At 51.6% G+C, this 19,026-nt stretch overlaps 2 protein-coding genes and 1 long non-coding RNA gene across 6 annotated transcripts in view; 1 reads left to right on the plus strand and 2 right to left on the minus strand.

Annotated features, from left to right (window-relative positions):
• The window catches only part of OGDH (oxoglutarate dehydrogenase), a 52,778-nt gene extending 46,835 nt beyond the window's left edge, over positions 1-5,943 (minus strand). For all 4 annotated transcript variants that reach the window (XM_032875049.1, XM_032875047.1, XM_032875051.1 and 1 more), the window contains exon 1: positions 5,839-5,943. The gene's annotated coding sequence lies outside the window, so the exon portion shown is untranslated. The remainder of the gene's footprint in view (positions 1-5,838) is intronic.
• A 5,938-nt stretch (positions 5,944-11,881) lies between these two features.
• On the minus strand, positions 11,882-16,041 carry LOC116877956. The gene is made up of 3 exons (XR_004384742.1): positions 15,532-16,041; positions 12,665-12,853; positions 11,882-12,155 (listed from the first exon to the last, which is right to left on the minus strand). It is a non-coding gene; the product is annotated as an uncharacterized LOC116877956 (long non-coding RNA).
• Positions 16,042-16,530: 489 nt separating this feature from the next.
• TMED4 (transmembrane p24 trafficking protein 4) lies at positions 16,531-18,978 on the plus strand. Its single transcript, XM_032875052.1, has 5 exons — positions 16,531-16,722; positions 16,842-16,942; positions 17,085-17,210; positions 17,441-17,587; positions 17,958-18,978. The coding sequence occupies exons 1-5, from the start codon at positions 16,539-16,541 to the stop codon at positions 18,105-18,107; spliced, it is 708 nt and encodes a 235-aa protein (XP_032730943.1). The 5' UTR covers positions 16,531-16,538; the 3' UTR covers positions 18,108-18,978.
• The last annotated feature ends 48 nt before the right edge of the window (positions 18,979-19,026 follow it).

The raw sequence follows: 19,026 nt of genomic DNA on the forward strand, positions 1-19,026 counted from the left end.
GCCCGCAGCTGTTCCTTCCCGGGCGACGCTGCCCGCAGTCGGGCAGCGATGCACGGATGTGCGCACAGGGACGCAGATAGGAACTCGGCCCGGCCCAGCGGAACATCTCCAAGAATTCATGTGTTTCCCTTGTGACGCCTCACCAAGCACGCACGGAAGGACAGGGAGGCAGTGACGATCACGTTCAAACTGGAGAGGCGTCGCACCATTGCTAGGTGCTGATGACAGTCAAGCCTGCAGGGCAAAGAGGCAAAGGGGCTCCAGCTTGCTGCGCGAGCTTCAAGCGCGCCACCGGCTCTGCGTTCAGGCTCCTTTGCCAGGAAATGAAGGCAGCGACCACTCCTAGTCCTGCCCACTGCTTTTTGCGATATGGTCCGAATGTGAGAGCATGGGGCACACTCTGAGAGCGTTCCACGACTACAGAATTAACTGCTTACCAGCAGGAAAAAAAAAACCAACTAATGAAAACTCTGAAAAAGCTTAAGTTCCCAAGGTAAGTCTAACCACAAATTAACGTGGAGCAGGTCACTGACCAATCACTGAGAGGGGCTCCCACTGCCGAAGTTGGAGCTCCCCACAAGCTTCAGTGCATGGGTCTGAAAGCTGACCTGTCCTCACTCAGACTGCCGCTCTGCGGCAATCTGGGGTGTAGCTGGACGGGCATTCTTCAAGGGTGGTGGCAAATTATTAGGTGTTAATAAATAAATTATGTGATAAATTATTAGGTATTAGTGGAAAACAAGGCCATTTGTCACTATTTATTAAAAATTTAAAGACACATACAGTGGTGCCTGGGTGGCATAGTCAGTTAAGCATCCAACTCTTGATTTTCACGCAGGTCCTGATCTCTGGGTCATGAGAGCGAGCCCCAAATCAGGCTATGCACGCAGCATGGCATCTGCTTGGGTTTCCCTCTTCCCCTCCCTCTGCCCCTCCCTGCTGAAGTAAATAAATCTTAAACAAACAAACAAAGGCACACATAGAACTTCTGTTTCCCACTAAATGCAGCTAAAGAAATAAGATGTTACATTTAAACCAAACAAAACATAAGACTCCAAAAGATGGAAAAGAGGAGGCCGACTGGGAAGGGATCTGGGCGCCCAAAAAGACACAGCATCAAGTCCTCAATTTTCTTTCTGCTTCATACATCCCAGACTGGGTGCTGAGGAAGCTGGCAACCCAGAAATGCCAACTGACATAGAAAAAGCTGTGAACGAAGCCTGCTCCCTCTGGCCAAAGGACCAGAAAAGGGCTGCAGAGCAGGACAGAACATTTGTAGACAATCATTGCTCTGCTGCAGCCTTCAGCCAGCCCTACAGAAAACACTGTGCCTACCGCAACCCCAGCCCAGTGGTGTCAGAGATCAGGGACTTCCATCCCCACCAGGTGACCCCCACGGGGGAAGCGGAGGCCAGGAAGAAGCCTGCATTCCACCTGTGCCCAGCAGTAACAGGGCAGCACCCGGGCCTTCCCAGGTAGGGCTGAATTACAAGGCTTAATGGGGAACTTACACCCACACAGCAATAACAAGGAGTCCCTCCCCACAGATACCAAGGAGGCTGGGTGGGGAGCCTACATTCCACCCCTGCCCAGTAGCAACCAGGCAGCACCCACGGACCTGCAGCAGTGTCAGCAGAAACCCGTTCTCTGTGTTCAGACATTTAAGATTCAAGTCTCAAAATGTCACACGCCAAACGTCCAAGACATAATCAGAGGTGATCTTTATCGCCTTGCCACATCAAGAACCAGGATGATCTCAACCAAAACCCCCCCAAAAGACAATCTATAGACACCAAGAAGATAGAAATGTTAAAATTACCTAACAAAAAGTTTAAAGGAGCCAGCTTCAAAATGCTTCCTTGAGCAACTATGAACATGCTTACAAACAAAACCAAAAGAAAACAAAAATTAAAGGCCCCAACAAAGAAATGAAGGATGTGAAAAAGAACCAAATGGAATTTAGAACTGAAAAAATACAACCACCAAAATTTTTTTAAACGATGGGTTAAACTACGGATTGAAAGGGATAGAAAAAGCTCAGTGAACAAAGATAGAACAAAAAATTTACTCAAGTTGAACAACAGGGAACAGACACTGAAAGAAAAATGAACAGGGCCGCAGGGACATGTGGGACCGTAACATGGACTTCACGATGAATGTGAATGCCGTCTACTACTGATGGCATGGAAATGTCACCAGAATCTCAAGAGGAGAAGAAAGATGGAGGGGCTGAAAAGGTGTTCAAAACCCTACAGATTTGAGCTTAGTGAACCTCAAAAGAATAAACAAAGAAATCCAGGGCAAGACACACCAAAATCGAACCTGAAAACTACAACTTGAAGAGCGGATCTCTCACCAGAAACTGCGGAGGCTGATTGAAAGTGGCACAACACTGCTCAAGGGCAGGAGAATGACTGTGAACGCAGAATCCTACCTCCAGCGAAACACTCCTGAGGAATGAAAGGATGAAGGAAAATGAAGAGACTATGCACCAGCAGACCCGCCTTGAACGAACGGCTAAGTGAAATTCTCCGAACAGAAATCAAGTGACGAAACAAGGAATCCCTCAACATCATGAAACAAGAAAGAACACAGGGGTAAAGAGAATTTCAGTCTCTTGACTCTTCTCATTATGGGTGACAGATCAAACAAAATTTGCAACATGTCTGACATGGTTCTCAACGTGCACAGAGGTAATACTTAAGGGTATTTTTTTTTTAAGATTTTATTTATTTATTTGTCAGGGACAGAGGGAGAGAGAGCGAGCGAGCACAGGCAGAGGCAGAGGGAGAAGCAGGTTCCCTGCCGAGCAAGGAGCCCGATGTGGGACTCGATCCCAGGACACCGGGATCATGACCTGAGCCGAAGGCAGCCGCTTAACCAACTGAGCCACCCAGGCGTCCCCTTAAGGGTATTTTAAATGAGGGAGAGTAAAGAGCTGTAAATGGAGGTACGGGTTCTACACTTCCCTCAAACTGATATAAAGGTGACACCGACGGACTACGATAAATCACACTCGTATAACGTAATACCCAGACAACCATGGAAAAGGCTATTCGGAGAAATACACTCAAAGCCACAGACGGCAGATGAGCACATGAAAATGTGTCCAGTGTCAGCAGCCGTCAGGGAAGTGCAAGCTGGAGCCGCAAGCACACACCACTGCGTAGCTATCAGAGCGGCAAAGCAAAACAAGACGAGACAAAACGACACCACGACGCGCTGGCGACAATGTGGAGAAAGTTACTAGTCAAACACATCACATACGTTACTAGTGGGAAGGTAAAATGGCACAGCCGCCATGGAAAAGTCTGGCTATTTCTTAAAGTACTGGACACGCAACCACCACAGGACCTCGTGACTGCACTCCTAGGCATCTGTCCCAGAAAGACAAAAACTTACGTTCACATAAAAACCTGCATATGAATGCTTCTAGGAGCCTTATTCATAACAGCTGAAGACTGGAAACAACTCAGATGTCCTTTAATGGGGTTGCATCCAAGACCTGGAGGCATAGAAAGGAGCTAAATGAAGGCAGCGGGCTGCAATGGTCGTCAAAGAACTGAGCAGTGCAAAACGACAATCCCAAAAGGTTACATGCCTTAGGATTCTCTTTATATAACATACTTCACTTGCCAAATTCATAGAAATGGAGAGATGAGTGGCTGCCAGGAGCTAAGGAGACGGAGGCAGGAGGAAAGAAGGTGTGGCTACGAAGGCAAGAGGAGGGCTCCTTGCGAGGAGGGAAATGTTCCGCGTCTTGGCTATTATCAATGCCAGTACCTGGTTGTGATAAAATACTCTAGTTTCTGCAAAATGTTATCATTTGAGGAAACTAGGCAAAGCGACACCGGCATCTCTCCGCACAATTTGCTGTAACTGCATATGACAAATTTGTATGTACAGTTATCCCCAAATAAAAAAAAAAACACTATCTAAAAGTTCAAAAGGTAGAGAGCACAGTATTTTTTCTTCAAATGGGGCAGTGGGGAGCGCGATCAGTTAGAAGCAGATCTGGTATGTACCTGTAGGTGTTTCAGACATACAATAAATACAATGTTTGGTATTTAATAAACTGTGCAAATTTAAATGAAACCCACAGAAATTCATGGTTCTGACATTAGTTTTTGAAAGTAACTAAAGTGTGGTGATGGCTGCGTAACCAAACACAAGAAAAATCATTTAATTGTGTGTTTTAAGTGAGTGAATGATATGGCTCATGAACTGTATCTCAAAAGTGCTGCAAAGGGAAAAAAACCCTGAAATCCGGAACGTGCTCTCAATCATCAGGAAACTCTGATCTTGCTCCAGCCTTCCCAGATCCAGTCCTCGTCCACTCTGCAAAGCTAGAAGAGTACTGCGTGTTTTCCTATGAAATGTGCCTGCACAAAAACACTGCGGTTTGACCGTCACAGATCCTGCCACTGTGCAAACAGGGCTCCATTCCAGGCCACATGTCCTGAGGCCTCTCAGAGTAGCGGGCCTGGAAGCACCCCCCAGTCTCGGCTCCACAGTCCAGGACCGCAGAACAAGGCACAAGGGAACGCCACTCAGAGGTCACCCCTCGGGCCCAGGAGTCATCTCTCCTCCTTCTGCAAACTCAGTTTTCTGCCGAGTCTCGCACACAGCTCACACCTCCGACCGGCAGCTCCGCCGAGCGAAGAGGTGCAGGACTAGTGTACCGCCCCAAGAATGCGCTTCGTCCGCACCGGGCGACCCGGCCACCAAAGAGCGACCAGCAGGGTGGGGTGCTGCAGGGTGGTCTGTCAAGGCCGTCCCCCCAGCACGGGGAGGAGGATGGGCAAAGCGGGGTGCCGAGTCCGAAGGGGGTAGTGAGTACACAGAGGCCGCAGGGCGGTCCACTCAAGGGTGTCTCCCCAGGAGCTCACGGAGGATGGGTAAGGCGGGGTGCTGAGTCCGGAGGAGTACTGAGGGCAGGGTGCTGGGGAGATTTAATAACGCTCAAGGGCATCGCCCCAGGAGTGCAGGAAGGATGGGGAGATGGGCTAGGTGGTCTAGAGGGGTACTGAGGGTGGTCCGCTCAAGGGCGTCCCCCCAGGAGTGCAGGGAGGATGGGCATGCGGGCTGCTGACTCTAGAGTACTGAATCCACTGGGTGCTGGGGACGGTCCAGTCAAGGGCGTCCCCGCAGGAGCGCAGGGAGGACGGGTAAGGCGGGGTACTCAGTCCAGAGGGGTACTGGGTCCACAGGGTGCTGGGGGCGGTCCTCTCAAAAGCGTCCCCCCGGGAGCGCAGGGAGGACGGGTAAGGCGGGGTGCTGGGCCGGGAGGAGCACTGCGCACGGGGTGCTGCGGGCGGTCCGCGCAAGGGCGTCTCCCCAGGCGCGCAGCCCCGGCAGGCGCGGGTGGAGCACGGCCTGCGGCCCGCAGTCCGCAACCGCTCCATCAAGGGCGCGCCACCCTTCCGACCCGGCAGAGGACAGCGCCGGGCGGCTCCCTCGTGACGCCTCCTCGACCTTGGGGGTCACCCCGGCCGCGGCGCCCGTTCCCTCACATCCGCCGAGCCGCCCGCCCCACGCCCGCCACAACCAATAGCTCGCCGCTGCGCGCCCCCCGCGACGTCCGCGCGCGCCCGCAGCCGCCAATCTCCGCCCGTCAGGCGGCGCTCGCCGTGCCATTGGCTGTCAAGCCCATCCGTCAAGCCCTGTCCCACCCACCTCCCTCCGTCAGCCCTGCTCCATCCGGCTTCACTCCCTGTCACCGCGGCGCCAGCGACAACGAGGACGCGGCGCCCTCGCCCTCTGCCGCAACCCCCGCCTCCTGCCCGAGGGCGCGGGTCTTCCCGCACCGGGCTAGGCCCGGCGGCAGCACGCGCTTACCTGTCCCCGGCTCAGCTCCACCCGAATGAAGCGCCGACACCCCACTCCGGGGCACCAAACTCTTGACCCCGCCCCGGCGTGTGGCGTCAGCACGCAGCCCCGCCCCTGAGGAAGAAGGCCCGCCTTGCCTTGTGGGCGGGGCCTTGCGTCATAGAGCCGCGCCGGCCGTGCAGCTGCAGGGCCTTGTGGTCTGCGGTGAGCCGGCGGGGCTGGCGGTCTGGGGTGCGCGGGGCTTCTGCGCGTGGCAATTGGTTTCGCCGGCGGGGCGCTCGGCGGACCCGACCCGCGTGGCGGGAGCGGAAGAAGCCGGTTGGACCGCAGGCCTCAGCGCAGGGCGAGTCCGTGTGGAGGCCGTCGCGGACGCCGGTGCTTCGCACGGGTGGCGGGGCCGCGAGCGGGCGCTGGACGCTGCCCTGCGCGCCCCGACTGCGCGGGCGGCGGCTTCTAGAGGCCACTTCCCCAGGAAGAGCGCTGTGCGAGGACTCCGGGGCGGCCGTGGGGGGCCCCGTGGGGACTGGACGCCGCTGGCTGGGTCTGCGGCTGCGCCCTGTCCGCGGCCCCGTGATGACCCGCTGCCCGGCGGGCAGTCCCGGAGTCGGAGCCGGAGCCGCTCCGTCTTCCTGATGCCCGACACTAATCTGCGGTGTTTCCGGCGAGGGCGGGTGCCGCGTTCATGGCCACGATGAGGAGCTTTTGCAACAGACCGTAGCACTTCGAGGCTGGGAGCGGGAGGGCGGTGTCCGGGTGACCGACGTCCCGGAGACGCTGGGCCGCGCCGCCTCTTTTCCTTGAATGTCCCCAAGTCTCGAAGGCAACGACCGTGTTCTGTGACAAGGCGCAGGCCACTGGGTGACCCTGGCCAGCCCGCTGACCCGCAGAGCTCCATCAAGGACACAGATATCTGAATGTGGGCCGGGATTCAGGCGAGCGCTGTGCCTGCCCTCGCGGATGCGGCGTGGACGTGGAGCCGAGTTCGGAAGGGAGAGCTGCGGGGGTGGGGTGGGGGGGTGGTTGTTGTTTGTTTTGAGCAGGAGCGTAAGTGCCCGTAAGAGCGAAGTTGGACAGGCGCGGGGTAGGGGTCCAGAGACCAAACCTCAGGATGCTTTTAAATTTTAGATTTTATTTATCTTGTGGGGAGGGGATCAAGGGGGAGAGAATCCTAAGCCAACACCAGGATGCGTGCAGGACCCTAGGATCAGGGACCTGAGCCAAAGTCAAGAGTCAGACACTTAACCACCCGAGCTACCCAGGCACCCCTTTAACTCCTCATTTTTAAATAAATTGTGGTAAAATGTGCATAAGGGGAAAATGCTGCCCTTTGAAAGAGTACACTCAGCATTAATTACGTTCCCAGATGGTGCCGCCACCGCCCTGCTGTTTCTGCAGCTTCTTCACAGCTCACAGCCCTGGCAGAAGGTCTGTACCCTTTCAGTAATAGCTCCCCATCCCATGAGCTGCCTTCCCCTTTTCTTCTCCCGTGGTAATCTCTGCTGTACCTTCTGTCGCTCTAAGCTGAGGACTCTAGGTTCCTCATATAAGTGAAATCATACAGGATTTGTTCTTTTGGCCTTGCTTAGTGCACCAAGCATCACGTTTTCAAGGCTCGTCCACATTGTGGTAGGTGTCAGGGCTCCCCTCCTTGATGAGCAGATAATAGTCCCCGTGTGGATACACCGCACCTTGTCTATCCCTTCCTTGTCTGCTTTGTTCCCACATTTTGGCCCCTGTGACTAGAGCTACAGTGGCCGCTGGCTTGCAAGGATCTGTGGAGCACAGTACTTGTTTATGATCCTATTGGGAGTGTACCTAGGAGTGGAACTGGGGGGTCAGGGGTAACTACGCCAGGTCTTCTGCGGCAGCCACAGCGTTTTACATTCCCACCAGCAATATTCGAGGCTTTTTACCTTAGTACGTGTGAGGTATTCTCATCATACTGCTCTGCATTTCCCTGACGACCAGTGATAAGCATCTTTCTGTGTGCTTATTGGCCATTTGTGTATCTTTGTTGGAGAAAAGTCTGTTGGAGACTTTCCCTGTTACTGAATTGGGTTGTTGGCTCATTGTTTAGTTGGAGGATTTCTTTATATATTCCGGATTATAATCCTTTATCAGATCCATGATTTACACATATTTTCTCCCATTCCATAGGTTGTCTTTGCTTTCTTTTTTTTTTTTTTTAAGATTTTATTTATTTATTTATTTGACAGACAGAGATCACAAGCAGGCAGAGAGGCAGGCAGAGAGAGAGGGGGAAGCAGGCTCCCCGCTGAGCAGAGAGCCCGACGCGGGGCTCCAATCCCAGGACACTGAGATCATGACCTGAGCCGAAGGCAGAGGCTTTAACCCACTGAGCCACCCAGGCGCCCTGGGATCTCATTCTTTTTAATTTAATAATATTCCTCTGTGTGTGCGTGCACACGCACAGGTGGGTCCCATGTCCTCTTTAACCGTTCATCTATCCGTGGACACTTTCGTTGCTTCTGTTATCTCAGCTGTTGTGAATAATGTTGCAATGAATGTAGGGGGTGCCTATATCTCTCCAGATTGGTGTTTTGCTTCATTTGGATAAATTCCCAGAATTGCTGGATCATAGGGTAGTTCTGTTTTTAACATTTTTAGGAACTTGCACACTGTTTTCCGCAGCGGCTGCATCAGCTTGCATTCCCACCAGCAGAGCACGAGGGTTTCCCTTTCTCCTCGCCAACGCCTGTTCATTGACTTGGTGATGATGGCTAACTTAACAGGTGTGAAGGGGCATCCCATGGTGGTGTTGACTCGAAATGCCTGGATCAGTGACGTTGAGCATCTTTTCATGTGTCTGTTGGCTGGTCTTCGCCTTTATACTTAGGTTGTTTATCCATTTAGAGTTAGTTTTGGCGTTTGGTGTGTGGTAGGGCCGGCCTCGCCGTCATCTTTCGCTTGTAGAACTCCAGTCGTCCCCGCACCATCTCTGGAGGAAACGATTCTTCCCTGACCAAGCGGACCTGGCATCCTCTTTGAAATTCACTTCACCACGTTTCTTGGGTTTATTTCTGAAATCTCAATTCTAGTCTGTTGGTCTATATGGCTTTATGCCAGTACCACACTGTTTTGATCACTGTAGCTTTGTAGTAAGTTTTGAAATCCGTAAGTGTGAGTTCTCCAACTTTGTTTCTTTTTCAACATTGTTTTGGCTGTTTGGGACCCCTTGTAATTCCGTATGAATTTAAGGACTAGCTTTTCCACTTTTGCAAAAAACACAAAAAAAAAACAAAAAAAAAACAGCACTAGAATTTTGATAGGGACTGTGTTGAATCAGTAGACCACTTTGGGTAGTGTTGACATCCTAACTATATCACGTCTTCAGTCCGAGGTTATCTTGCCCTTTATTTGTGTCTTCTTTAGTTTCCTTTACCATTCTTCTTACTTTTCCATGTACAAGCCATGAGCCTTGGTCAAAGTTATTACCAGTGTGTTTTGGGAAGCATCTGTAGGCAGAATTGCTTTCTTAATTTCTTTTCCTGATTGTTTATTCCTGGTATATTGATTTTTGTGTACTGATATTGGGCCCTGTAACTTCACTGAATCCTTTTTTTTTTTTTTTAATTTATTTATTTCACACACAGAGGGAGCGCACAGGCAGGGGGAGGAGCAGGCAGAGGGAGAGGGAGAAGCAGGCTCCCCACTGAACAGGGAGCCCAGTGTGGGGCTTGATCCCAGGACCGTGCGATCATGACCTCACCTGAACGCAGCCACTTAACCGACTGAGCCAGGTGCCCCCTCTGATTTCTTTATTAGGCCTGGCAGCTTTCTCTTAGATTCTTTGGGATTTTCTTTCATATGTGGGATTATATCATGTGCGAATATAGTTTTTCTCCCTTTCCAGTTTGGATGCCTTCTGTTTCTTGTCTAATTGATCTGGCTGGAACTTCTGGGACAGTCTTGAATGGCAGGGGTGGACATGGGCCTCCTTGGCCTGTACCTGATTTTAGGGGGAAACTTTAGCCTCTCACTGTTGAGTCTGATGTTTGCTGTGGGATTTTTGTAGGTGCTCTTTATCATGTTGAGGAAGTCCCCTTCTATTTCTTGTTTTCTGAGTGTTTTTGATGGTGAAAGGGTGTCTGATTTTGTTAAGTGCCATTTCTTTATCAGCTGAGGTAATCATGTATTTTTCTCCCTTCCATTTTATTAATGTGATTTATTCCATTGATTTTCTTCTGTTGAACCACGTTTGCATGCATGGGACAAATCCTCACTGGCCATGATGTACAGTCCTCTTAATGTGCTCTTGGATTTGCTAGTATTTTGTTGAGTTTTTTTTTTCATCTATATTCATAAGTGAAATTGGTCTAGTTTTCTTTTTTTTTTTAAGATTTTATTTATTTATTTGACAGAGAGATCAATCATAAGTAGGCAGAGAGGCAAGCAGAGGGGGAGGGGGAAGCAGGCTTCCTGCTGATCAGAGAGCTCTATGCGGGGCTGGATCCCGGGACCCTGAGATCATGACCTGAGCAGACGCTTAACTCACTGAGCCACCCAGGCGACCCTGGTCTAGTTTTCTTTCATTGTGATAACTTTTGTCTGGCTTTAGTATCAGTGTGATACTGGCCTCATAGAATGAATTAGGAAGTGTTCCCTCCTCCTTAGTTCGTCAGGGGAGTTTAGGTAGGATTGGTGATAAATCTGTAAACGTTTGTAGAATTGAACAGTAAAGCATCTGGTCCTGAGCCTTCTGCTTTGGGTACTCTTGTGTGTTTCTAGGGATTTCATCTAAGTTACCCTACTTGCTGGTGTGCAGGTCAGAGTGCTTTCTTACCCTTTTTATTTCTGTAAAGTCAGTGGTAGTGTCTCTACCTCCCATCTCTTGCGTTAGTGATTTATGTCTTCTCTCTTTTTTCCTTTGTCAACCGAACTGCAGATTTATCAGTGCTGTTGATCTTTTCAAAGAACCAACTTTTGCTTCTATGAACTATTGTTTTCCTAGTCTGTTTTATTTATCTCTATTTAAATCTTCATTGTTCTTTCCTTCCTCTGGCTTTGGGTTTAGTTTGCTCTTCTTTTTTGATTCCTTTTTAGTTTCTCAAAGTACACTTTTTTTTTAAGATTTTATTTATTTATTTGACAGAAAGAGAGATCACAAGTAGGCAGAGAGGCAGGCAGAGAGAGAGGGGAGGAAGCAGGCTCCCTGCGGAGCAGAGAGCCCGACATGGGGCTCTATCCCAGGACCCTGGGACCATGACCTGAGCCGAAGGCAGAGGCTTTAAACCCCTGAGCCACCCAGGCCCCCCTCAAAGTACACTTTGAATGTACGTTACTGATTTGCTCTTTTTCTTCTGCTTTAATGTAGACATTGGCAGCTGTGCGTTTTCCTCCGCACACTGCCTTCACTGCATCCTACGGCTTTTGCTCAGTGTGCTTTTTCATCAACTGTACATTCTGCCTTCATTCAAGAATGTTTATACCAGTTTGAGCTGAGGTTCTGGGGGTAGAGGCAAACCCGGAAGATGGGCAGGACCTATGTTGTCACGGAGCTGACATTCTAGGACAAACCAATAAGCTAGCAATTGACAGCCACTGGAATCCAGAAAACAGAATGGTGGAAGCGCTGCTTCAGGGTTTGAATTCTATGTTATGAAATAGGGGCCATATTCACATAGCTCAGAAATCAGTAGCGTATTACAAGGTCTGCTTTTCAAAGTGTTCCTGGCCCCCCGTTACCATCCACTTCATTGTCTGCTGGCTTGTCGGACGCCATCCATGCTGGCAGCAACTCTTCGTCGGGTTCAGGGGCAGTCGGGGGGGGGCGGGTAGACAGCAGAGAGGGAGGGAGTCCAGTACGTGGGGCACGGCCATGTAGCAACCAGGAAAGAATTATTTATTTTAGCCAGTACAGCCATACTGCCGAATACTCGCGTTATTCTAAGTAACCGCTGACGTTTTCCAGCTACTGCACACTTGCTTTCTTAACTTAATAATGCACGCTGGATATCTTCCTGGAACCCAGCCTCATGTCTGCCGGGTTCCCAGGGAGGGAAAGTGGGGGTCTGTGCACCCTCCTGTCAGTGGGCTGTAGGTAGTCAGGAGATTTAATAATTTTTCTTCTGCCTTTGTTTCCCACATCAGTTCTAGAACACCGAGACCCAGGGGCGGCTACATGCCTTGTGTAGTACTGCACACCTCTGGTCCTTTCTTGCCAGCTCAGTTTTTAAGTACATTTCCCCCACATTTGTTTTTCTTCTTGACTTCAGTGTTTGGGAGGTAGAAGCCAACTGTTCCATATTCTGGATTTGCCTTGTTATTTCCTCATGGCGTACTTGAACTTCTGAATTTCCTGTGAACTGCAAGATGGAACAAAAGACCTGATTTAGGCTGAACGTTAACTTACAACAGCATTCTGATCCGTTGATCCTCCGGTGTTCCTGTTCTTTTACATGGTCATCCGCTGCCTGGACAGGATCCGAATTTTAAAATCTGAGTCAAACCACGTCATTCCTCATTCAGAATCCCCTAAGGGGTTCTCACTCGTTTGCCAGGGTCCTTAAAGTGCCTTAAGAGGCCCACCCAACTCTCCCGCCCCCAGTTAGGACCTCATTTCCTCCTGCTTCCCTCCCATGCTTGTGCCTCCTGCTACACTGGCCTCCTTGACCTTGTTCAACTCATGACAGCTCTTCGGGTAGCCACGTGACCTGCCCTCCAGGACCTCTCTCACAGGGCGCCTTCTTGATGAGCCTTCTTTGGCCACTGCGCTCTACCCCACCCCGCTTCTAACCAGACCTTCCCTGTGTTGGTCTCCATAACAAATTAACCAAACAGGATGGGTGAAGGCAACAGAAATTTATTCTCTTACGCATCTCGAGAGTAGAAGTCCAAAATCCAGATGTCAGCTAAGTCGTGTTCCCTCCACAGACTCTGGGAGAGATCATCTTGTGGGTCTCCCAGTTTCTGGCTGATCCAGGCATTCCTGGCTTGTGGCTGCAGTGTCTGGCTCTGGGCTGCGTGGCGAGTCCTTTTATCCGTGCAGCTCGCTCTTCCAAGCCTACACAGTTCAGTGACAGGCACCTCATGGGACAGCTCTCCAGAACTGTTTTCATCGTACAGATCGGAAACTCTGTGCCCATTAGACAAGCCCCCTCCCTCAGCACCACCTTACTCTCGGTCTCTACGAATTTGACTGCTTTAGATACCGTCTTGTTTGTAAGTGGAATCATGCACTATTTGTTTTTTGTGACTGGCGTATTTCCCTTAGCACGCTGACCTCAGGGTTCATCCGTGCTGTGGCTCGGTGCGGGATTTCCTTCCTTTTCGAGGCTAAATGGTATGCAGTGGTGCGTTTGTACCCCTTTTGATTTCTGTTCATCCATTGATAGACATTTGGGTGCTTCCATTCTCGGCTGCTGTGCATAGTGCTTCTGTAAGCGTGGGCATGCAGGTGTCTTTTCGAGGTCCTGTCTTCAGATTTTTAGAGCTCTACCAGGCAGTGGAATGATTGGGTCATATGGTAGTTCTAATTTCTCGAGGTGCCTCCATGTTATTTTCCATAGTGGTTGCACCATTTATGATGCCACCCACAGCTCCCGAGGTTCTGATTTCTCCACATGCTCACTGATCGTTATTTTCTATTTGCTTTTTACAGTAGCCACTCTGTGGGTGTGTGGGTGCCTCTGTGTCTCTTGTGAAGACCCTGGTCACTGGATTTAGGGTCCAGGATAATCCAGGATTATCACATCAGGTCCTTAATTACATTTGGGAAGACCCCAAGGCAGGTCACATTCACGGGTTCCAGGGATTTCAACGTCGATCTTTTGTCTTTGGTGGGGGCACCATTCAACCCATTACATTCCCTAACCTCTTCCCTGCTTAATTTTTCTCCTTGACACCTTCTCCCTCTGGCATGCTATAGAGTGTGTGATAACCAAAGGGTGATAACCAAAATAAACCCATGAGGACAAGGATTTTTGTGTTTTGTTCACCATTATGTCCCCAGGGTTTAAAACACCGGCACAGTAGCTGCTCATAGATATTGACTGAATGAGGGGGCAGCTGGCTTAGGTAACGTTGGCAGAAATTGCCCACCATCTTCGAGGGGAAAAGTTTTCAGGCCTGGGGATTTCGATTACCTAACATAGGTTTTTTCCTGTGAGTAATGCAATCTCTTTAAGATTACCCATCAATTAGGACAAATTTAGGGTCCTCTTGAAGAAAAAAAACAACAAAATTAGAACTATGAATACCATTTCTCACCAAAGTGAATCAAGATCCTTTAGGTAAACAGTAGACTTTTAAAAAAAGGTTTTATTTATTAGAATGAATTCAGAGAGAGAGCATGAGCCAGGGGGAGGGGCAGAGGGAGAAGCAGACTCCCCACCGACCAGGGAGCCCTAGCAAGGCCCCCAGGATCATGACCTGAGCCAATGGCAGACGCCCAACTGAGTGAGCCACCCAGGCACCCCCGAATGGCAGATTTTGTGTGTAGGGCAGGCAGTGTGCAAAGTGGAAAGCAAGGGAGCCAGTAAAGACTACCAGAGTTGTGTTAAAAGGGCGCAGAGCACTTGGACATCTTACGAGACGATCTGAACATTAAAAAGGGGTAATGATTGAAATGTATGCAGACACATTTAGTTTTATTGCAAATCCTCCCTGGTTGTGGATATAATGGTTTACAGGATACAGCAGTGACCAAGAGATAAATGGGAAGTGACATGTTAAGATACAAACCCCCAGTCCAGAACGTGGATTCTACTGGTCGGGTGATCTCGGTGCCTCAGTAGGAAATGGCACCATCAGCATCAACAACAAACAGAGTGAGGAGCTGTGTCCCTGAACGGCTTGACTTTACCTTGTTTGGACCCTGATTTAAGCATTCTGAAGTTTTTTGAGACAACGAGGAGAAATTGAACATATGCTAAGTGTTACATGACATTAACAGAACTGTTTAATTTTGTTGGATGTGGAAATGGTATTTTTAAAAAGTCCTTGTCTATTAGAGACACAAGTATTTTTAGGTGAAATGATGTGGGTTTTTGTTTTTTTTTTCTGGACATACATCATTTCTGGACACAGTTTCATATACTTCAGGGAAAACACGCCAAAGAAATGAAACAAGGCAGGCAAGAAACTGATTTTTGTTGAAGGCGGGTGATGAGTATATCAAAGTTCATTGTAACTATTCTCTCTTGATGTGTGTTCAGGAATTCTCTTTAAAAAAATTTAAGGTTTTCAACCAAGCGCTACTGTGATTCTATGCCCAGTAACAATGTCCTGGCTTGGTGTTCATCTTCCTTCATCCCAGAGAAGGGGGTGCTCTAACTAGGAGAGACAAACGCACCCATGACCCTACTCATTCTGTTTCCCTCATTCTCGCCCTCCGTTTTTTTTAGCCCAGATTTTCAGTCTCATTTTGCAGTGCTTAGTGCAACGGAAGCGGGGGTGGAGGGGCTGCAACAGCGCATGGGTCGAGTCAGTTATCCCAAGCCCGTCCCTCAGATCCGAACTGGGATCAGACCGCAGAAGGTGGCCGAAGATTATTTATTGTCCATCCCATTAGAAGGAAGTGAGCTAAATGCCTGTATTTAAAAATCAGGGAGTTAACAGCTTCTGAAGAAGAGGGCTTTAAACAGGCTTTGGGTCCTCACACAACTACTGGGGAAGCTTCCCTTTTAAATGACTTTCTTTGATCCCCCAGGATACCTGTGTTGGCTCAGAACCAGAACTTACAGGATACACAGCAGCACACGCAACACCAGCCATGCCCAGAGCACCCAGAGCCCCGCTACAGCGCTTTTCTGCAAGGACGGCTCTCAGCATAGGCACGCTGCACCTCCCGGGGGCCCCTACAGGTCCTCAGCCCTCACCTAGGACACAGAGAGTAGTTCAGTCTGACTGGCTGGTAGAAAACCACGGGGCCTGCGGGGACAAAATAAGATGGACTCGACCACACGCTCCGCCTTGCAGAGTCTAGTAAAAACTTGAGGAAGGGACGCTTTTCTTCATTAGTCCCCGTGCCACGCCCACCACATCTCCTTTACCATCAGTGCGGTACCTGGCAACCCCCTGCCCCGCACCCAGTGAGTCCCTCCCACGCAAGGGTCAGGAAATTCCAGCACAACAGCCGGGTCAGAGGTCACGCGTGGCGGTCACCACTCCGAGTGACACAGCCCCACCAGCTCGGGCAGCCCCCGCCCCACCTTCCGCGCGGGACCCCTCCTCTCCCGGCTCCTTCCCAAGTGCTGGACCCGACGCCCCCACGCTCCCTTCCCCGCCTGGGACTCCTCCTCCCAACGTCCCTTCCCCACGCCCCACCCCTTGGATGGGATCCCTTGTGTCCCCCCGCTGGACCCCACGCCCCCACGTTCCTTCCCCCGCGCGGGACCCCACGACCCCACGCCCCGTCTCCAGTGCGAGACCCCACCACGTCCCGCCCGCGGAGGAGCGGGTCGCGAGCTAATCGCCACATAGGCGCCCGGAGCCCGGCTATGCAGCCTCTCCTGGAAGCCAGGCGCAGGCTTGCGCATGCGCGCAGGGGAGAAGAGGCGCAGGTAGGTGTCGGACGAAGTATCGTCTCCCGCAAAGCGACGAAGGGATCCCTGAGTCCTTCGCATGCGTACTCTCCTTTCGGCCAGGCCTAGCGGCGGAGCCAGACGGACGCAGCGCGAGCGTCATGGCGCATGCGCGCTCTGCGCTCGGCTCTGTGGCGTCGGCCAGACTGGGGCGCAGGCGCGCGCATGCGCGACGGGCGGAGGGCGCGAGTTGGCAGGTGTCGGGGCGGGTGGCGGCGGGCGATGGGACGACCGGAGCTGCTGCTGCTCGCGCTGTGCGCCGCCGGCGCCCGAGGGCTCTACTTCCACATCGGCGAGACCGAGAAGCGCTGCTTCATTGAGGAGATCCCCGACGAGACCATGGTCATCGGTCAGGCGGGGCGAGGGAGGACGGGGCCCTGTGTGTCCCCGAGACGCGGCCACGGCGCCCCGCGGAGTGTGGGAGCCGGCCGGAGCAGGCGGGTCGTGACTGCTGTGTCTGCTCCGCAGGGAACTACCGCACCCAGATGTGGGACAAGCAGAAGGAAGTCTTCCTGCCCTCGACCCCCGGCCTGGGCATGCATGTGGAGGTGAAGGATCCCGAAGGCAAGGTAGGGCCACTGCTGGTCGTGCTCGCACGGGCGCCCTGCAGCCTCCACGAGGCCACGCTTCCCCCGACTTCTCTGGGCCGTGCAGGGCTCCGAGGACAGGGCACCGTGCAGGTGGGGGCTGTCACGGTGTGTCCCGTTGCAGGTGGTGCTGTCCCGGCAGTACGGCTCCGAGGGCCGCTTCACCTTCACCTCCCACACACCCGGTGACCATCAGATCTGCCTGCACTCAAACTCCACCAGGATGGCTCTCTTCGCTGGAGGCAGACTGGTAAGAGGATTGCCTCTTTGGCCAGAGCTCAGAATCTTTCCCCTGATTCTGCCGAGTTCTGACCTAACAGCCACCGTCATTTGGGACACTTTGGGACACAGTTACAATCAGAGATAGGTGTAGCATTTCTGTCTCACTGCTAGGGACGAGAATAGGTTCCCCAACCTGTAACGGAGAATCCGAGGGTTTCCGACCTTGGGGCTCTGGGGCTCCACCCCGTGTCTTTCCAGCGTGTGCACCTGGACATCCAGGTTGGGGAGCACGCCAACAACTACCCCGAGATCGCCGCCAAGGACAAGCTGACAGAGCTCCAGCTCCGAGCCCGCCAGCTGCTTGATCAGGTGGAGCAGATCCAGAAGGAGCAGGATTACCAGAGGGTAAGCATGCGTAGGACCGTACTCGGACGTGGCAGATGACCTTTGTGCCCGCCATGCCCCCTGGAAGTTTCTGTTTAAGGCCTTCCCCGCTTGGGAGCTCAGCTATTCAGAGAATGGGGTGGAGGGTGTCCGTGTGCCTGGCCGCTTCCAAGCTTTGCAGACTGAAGTGCATGGAGCACTGCTCCCAGCCTGGCAGAGCTGGTCGTGGCGGAGCGCGTGGCACTCTCCCGGGGCACTCCCCGCGGAATCCAAGGCAGCGTCTCAGGAGGCATTTGGACCTGAAGCTGAATTTCGCACAGCAGGGAAGGGCCTCACAACAGCGGGGACCACCTGTCCTGCACGTTTAATCCCAGCCTGTTGTCCTACACAGTATCGCGAAGAGCGCTTCCGTCTCACCAGCGAGAGCACCAACCAGAGGGTCCTGTGGTGGTCAATCGCTCAGACGGTCATTCTCATCCTCACTGGAATCTGGCAGATGCGTCACCTCAAAAGCTTCTTTGAGGCCAAGAAGCTGGTGTAGTATCCTCTCCGTACGATCCCTCCCCTTCACCTCGATTATTTCGTACTTTCCCCACCCAATACCGTATCCACCTGGATTTTGAGGGAAAGAAAATGAAAAAAGAATACAAGCCACATCGGTTCCATAGCAACAAAGCGCTCACATCAGCCACTCGCTCACACTGGTTCTCAAGGACCCAGGACATTGGTCCAGGTTTTCAAAGGTCTGTTTTGGGGTTTGTTCAGAATCGAAACTGACCCCGGATGAAGTCTGCCTTGTTTCATCTGCAGTGATTCCCCTCCTCCTCTTACAAAAAGAGCAAGTGAAAAAAGTCTCTGCTATTCCTTTAACTTCTCTCTTTACGTCTACTTAGGCAGTAGGCGGCTGAAACGCCCCACCAGGGAGGCCCTGCCTCACTGTCCCTCTTGAGTCCTGGGTTTGCTCAGTGGCTTTGTGAATGTAAATAAGGGGGGCAGAGGCCTCAGCGGATTGAAATCTTTTTTCTATATATTAGAACTATTTTTTGATAAATTATATATATTTTACTTCCTAGTTGAAGTGTTTCTGCCTGTGTGTGACTAGCTGAAAACACCAGCGTGGCCTCGTCTGCTTTCTGTGTACCTGTACGTTTCTGCTAAGGGCCACTGCAGCTTGCAGACACCACAGGTGCTCTCAGGGCCTTCCGAGAGGGCCGAGCAGGGACTCCCTGGGACACTGGGGATTTCCATCCCTTGGGGCCCCAGAGTGTTGGTGGCAGAACTAGAACAGGCAGGGCCCTCCTCCCCTCCCTCTTTTCTTCACTTTTATTTAAGCTGTGCTAAATGTTTCTTCACAGGAACCACATTTGGTTCTTCATACAGATTTTTCCAGTGAAATAAAATGTGTTGTAGTAGCTGTGTTTGAAGTGAACTAAGAGGCTGTGGGCAGACGGGAAGCACAG

Source organism: Lontra canadensis, unplaced genomic scaffold (genome assembly GCF_010015895.1).
Source record: "Lontra canadensis isolate GAN:19392208 unplaced genomic scaffold, GSC_riverotter_1.0 scaffold54, whole genome shotgun sequence".
Taxonomy (NCBI): Eukaryota; Metazoa; Chordata; class Mammalia; order Carnivora; family Mustelidae; genus Lontra; species Lontra canadensis.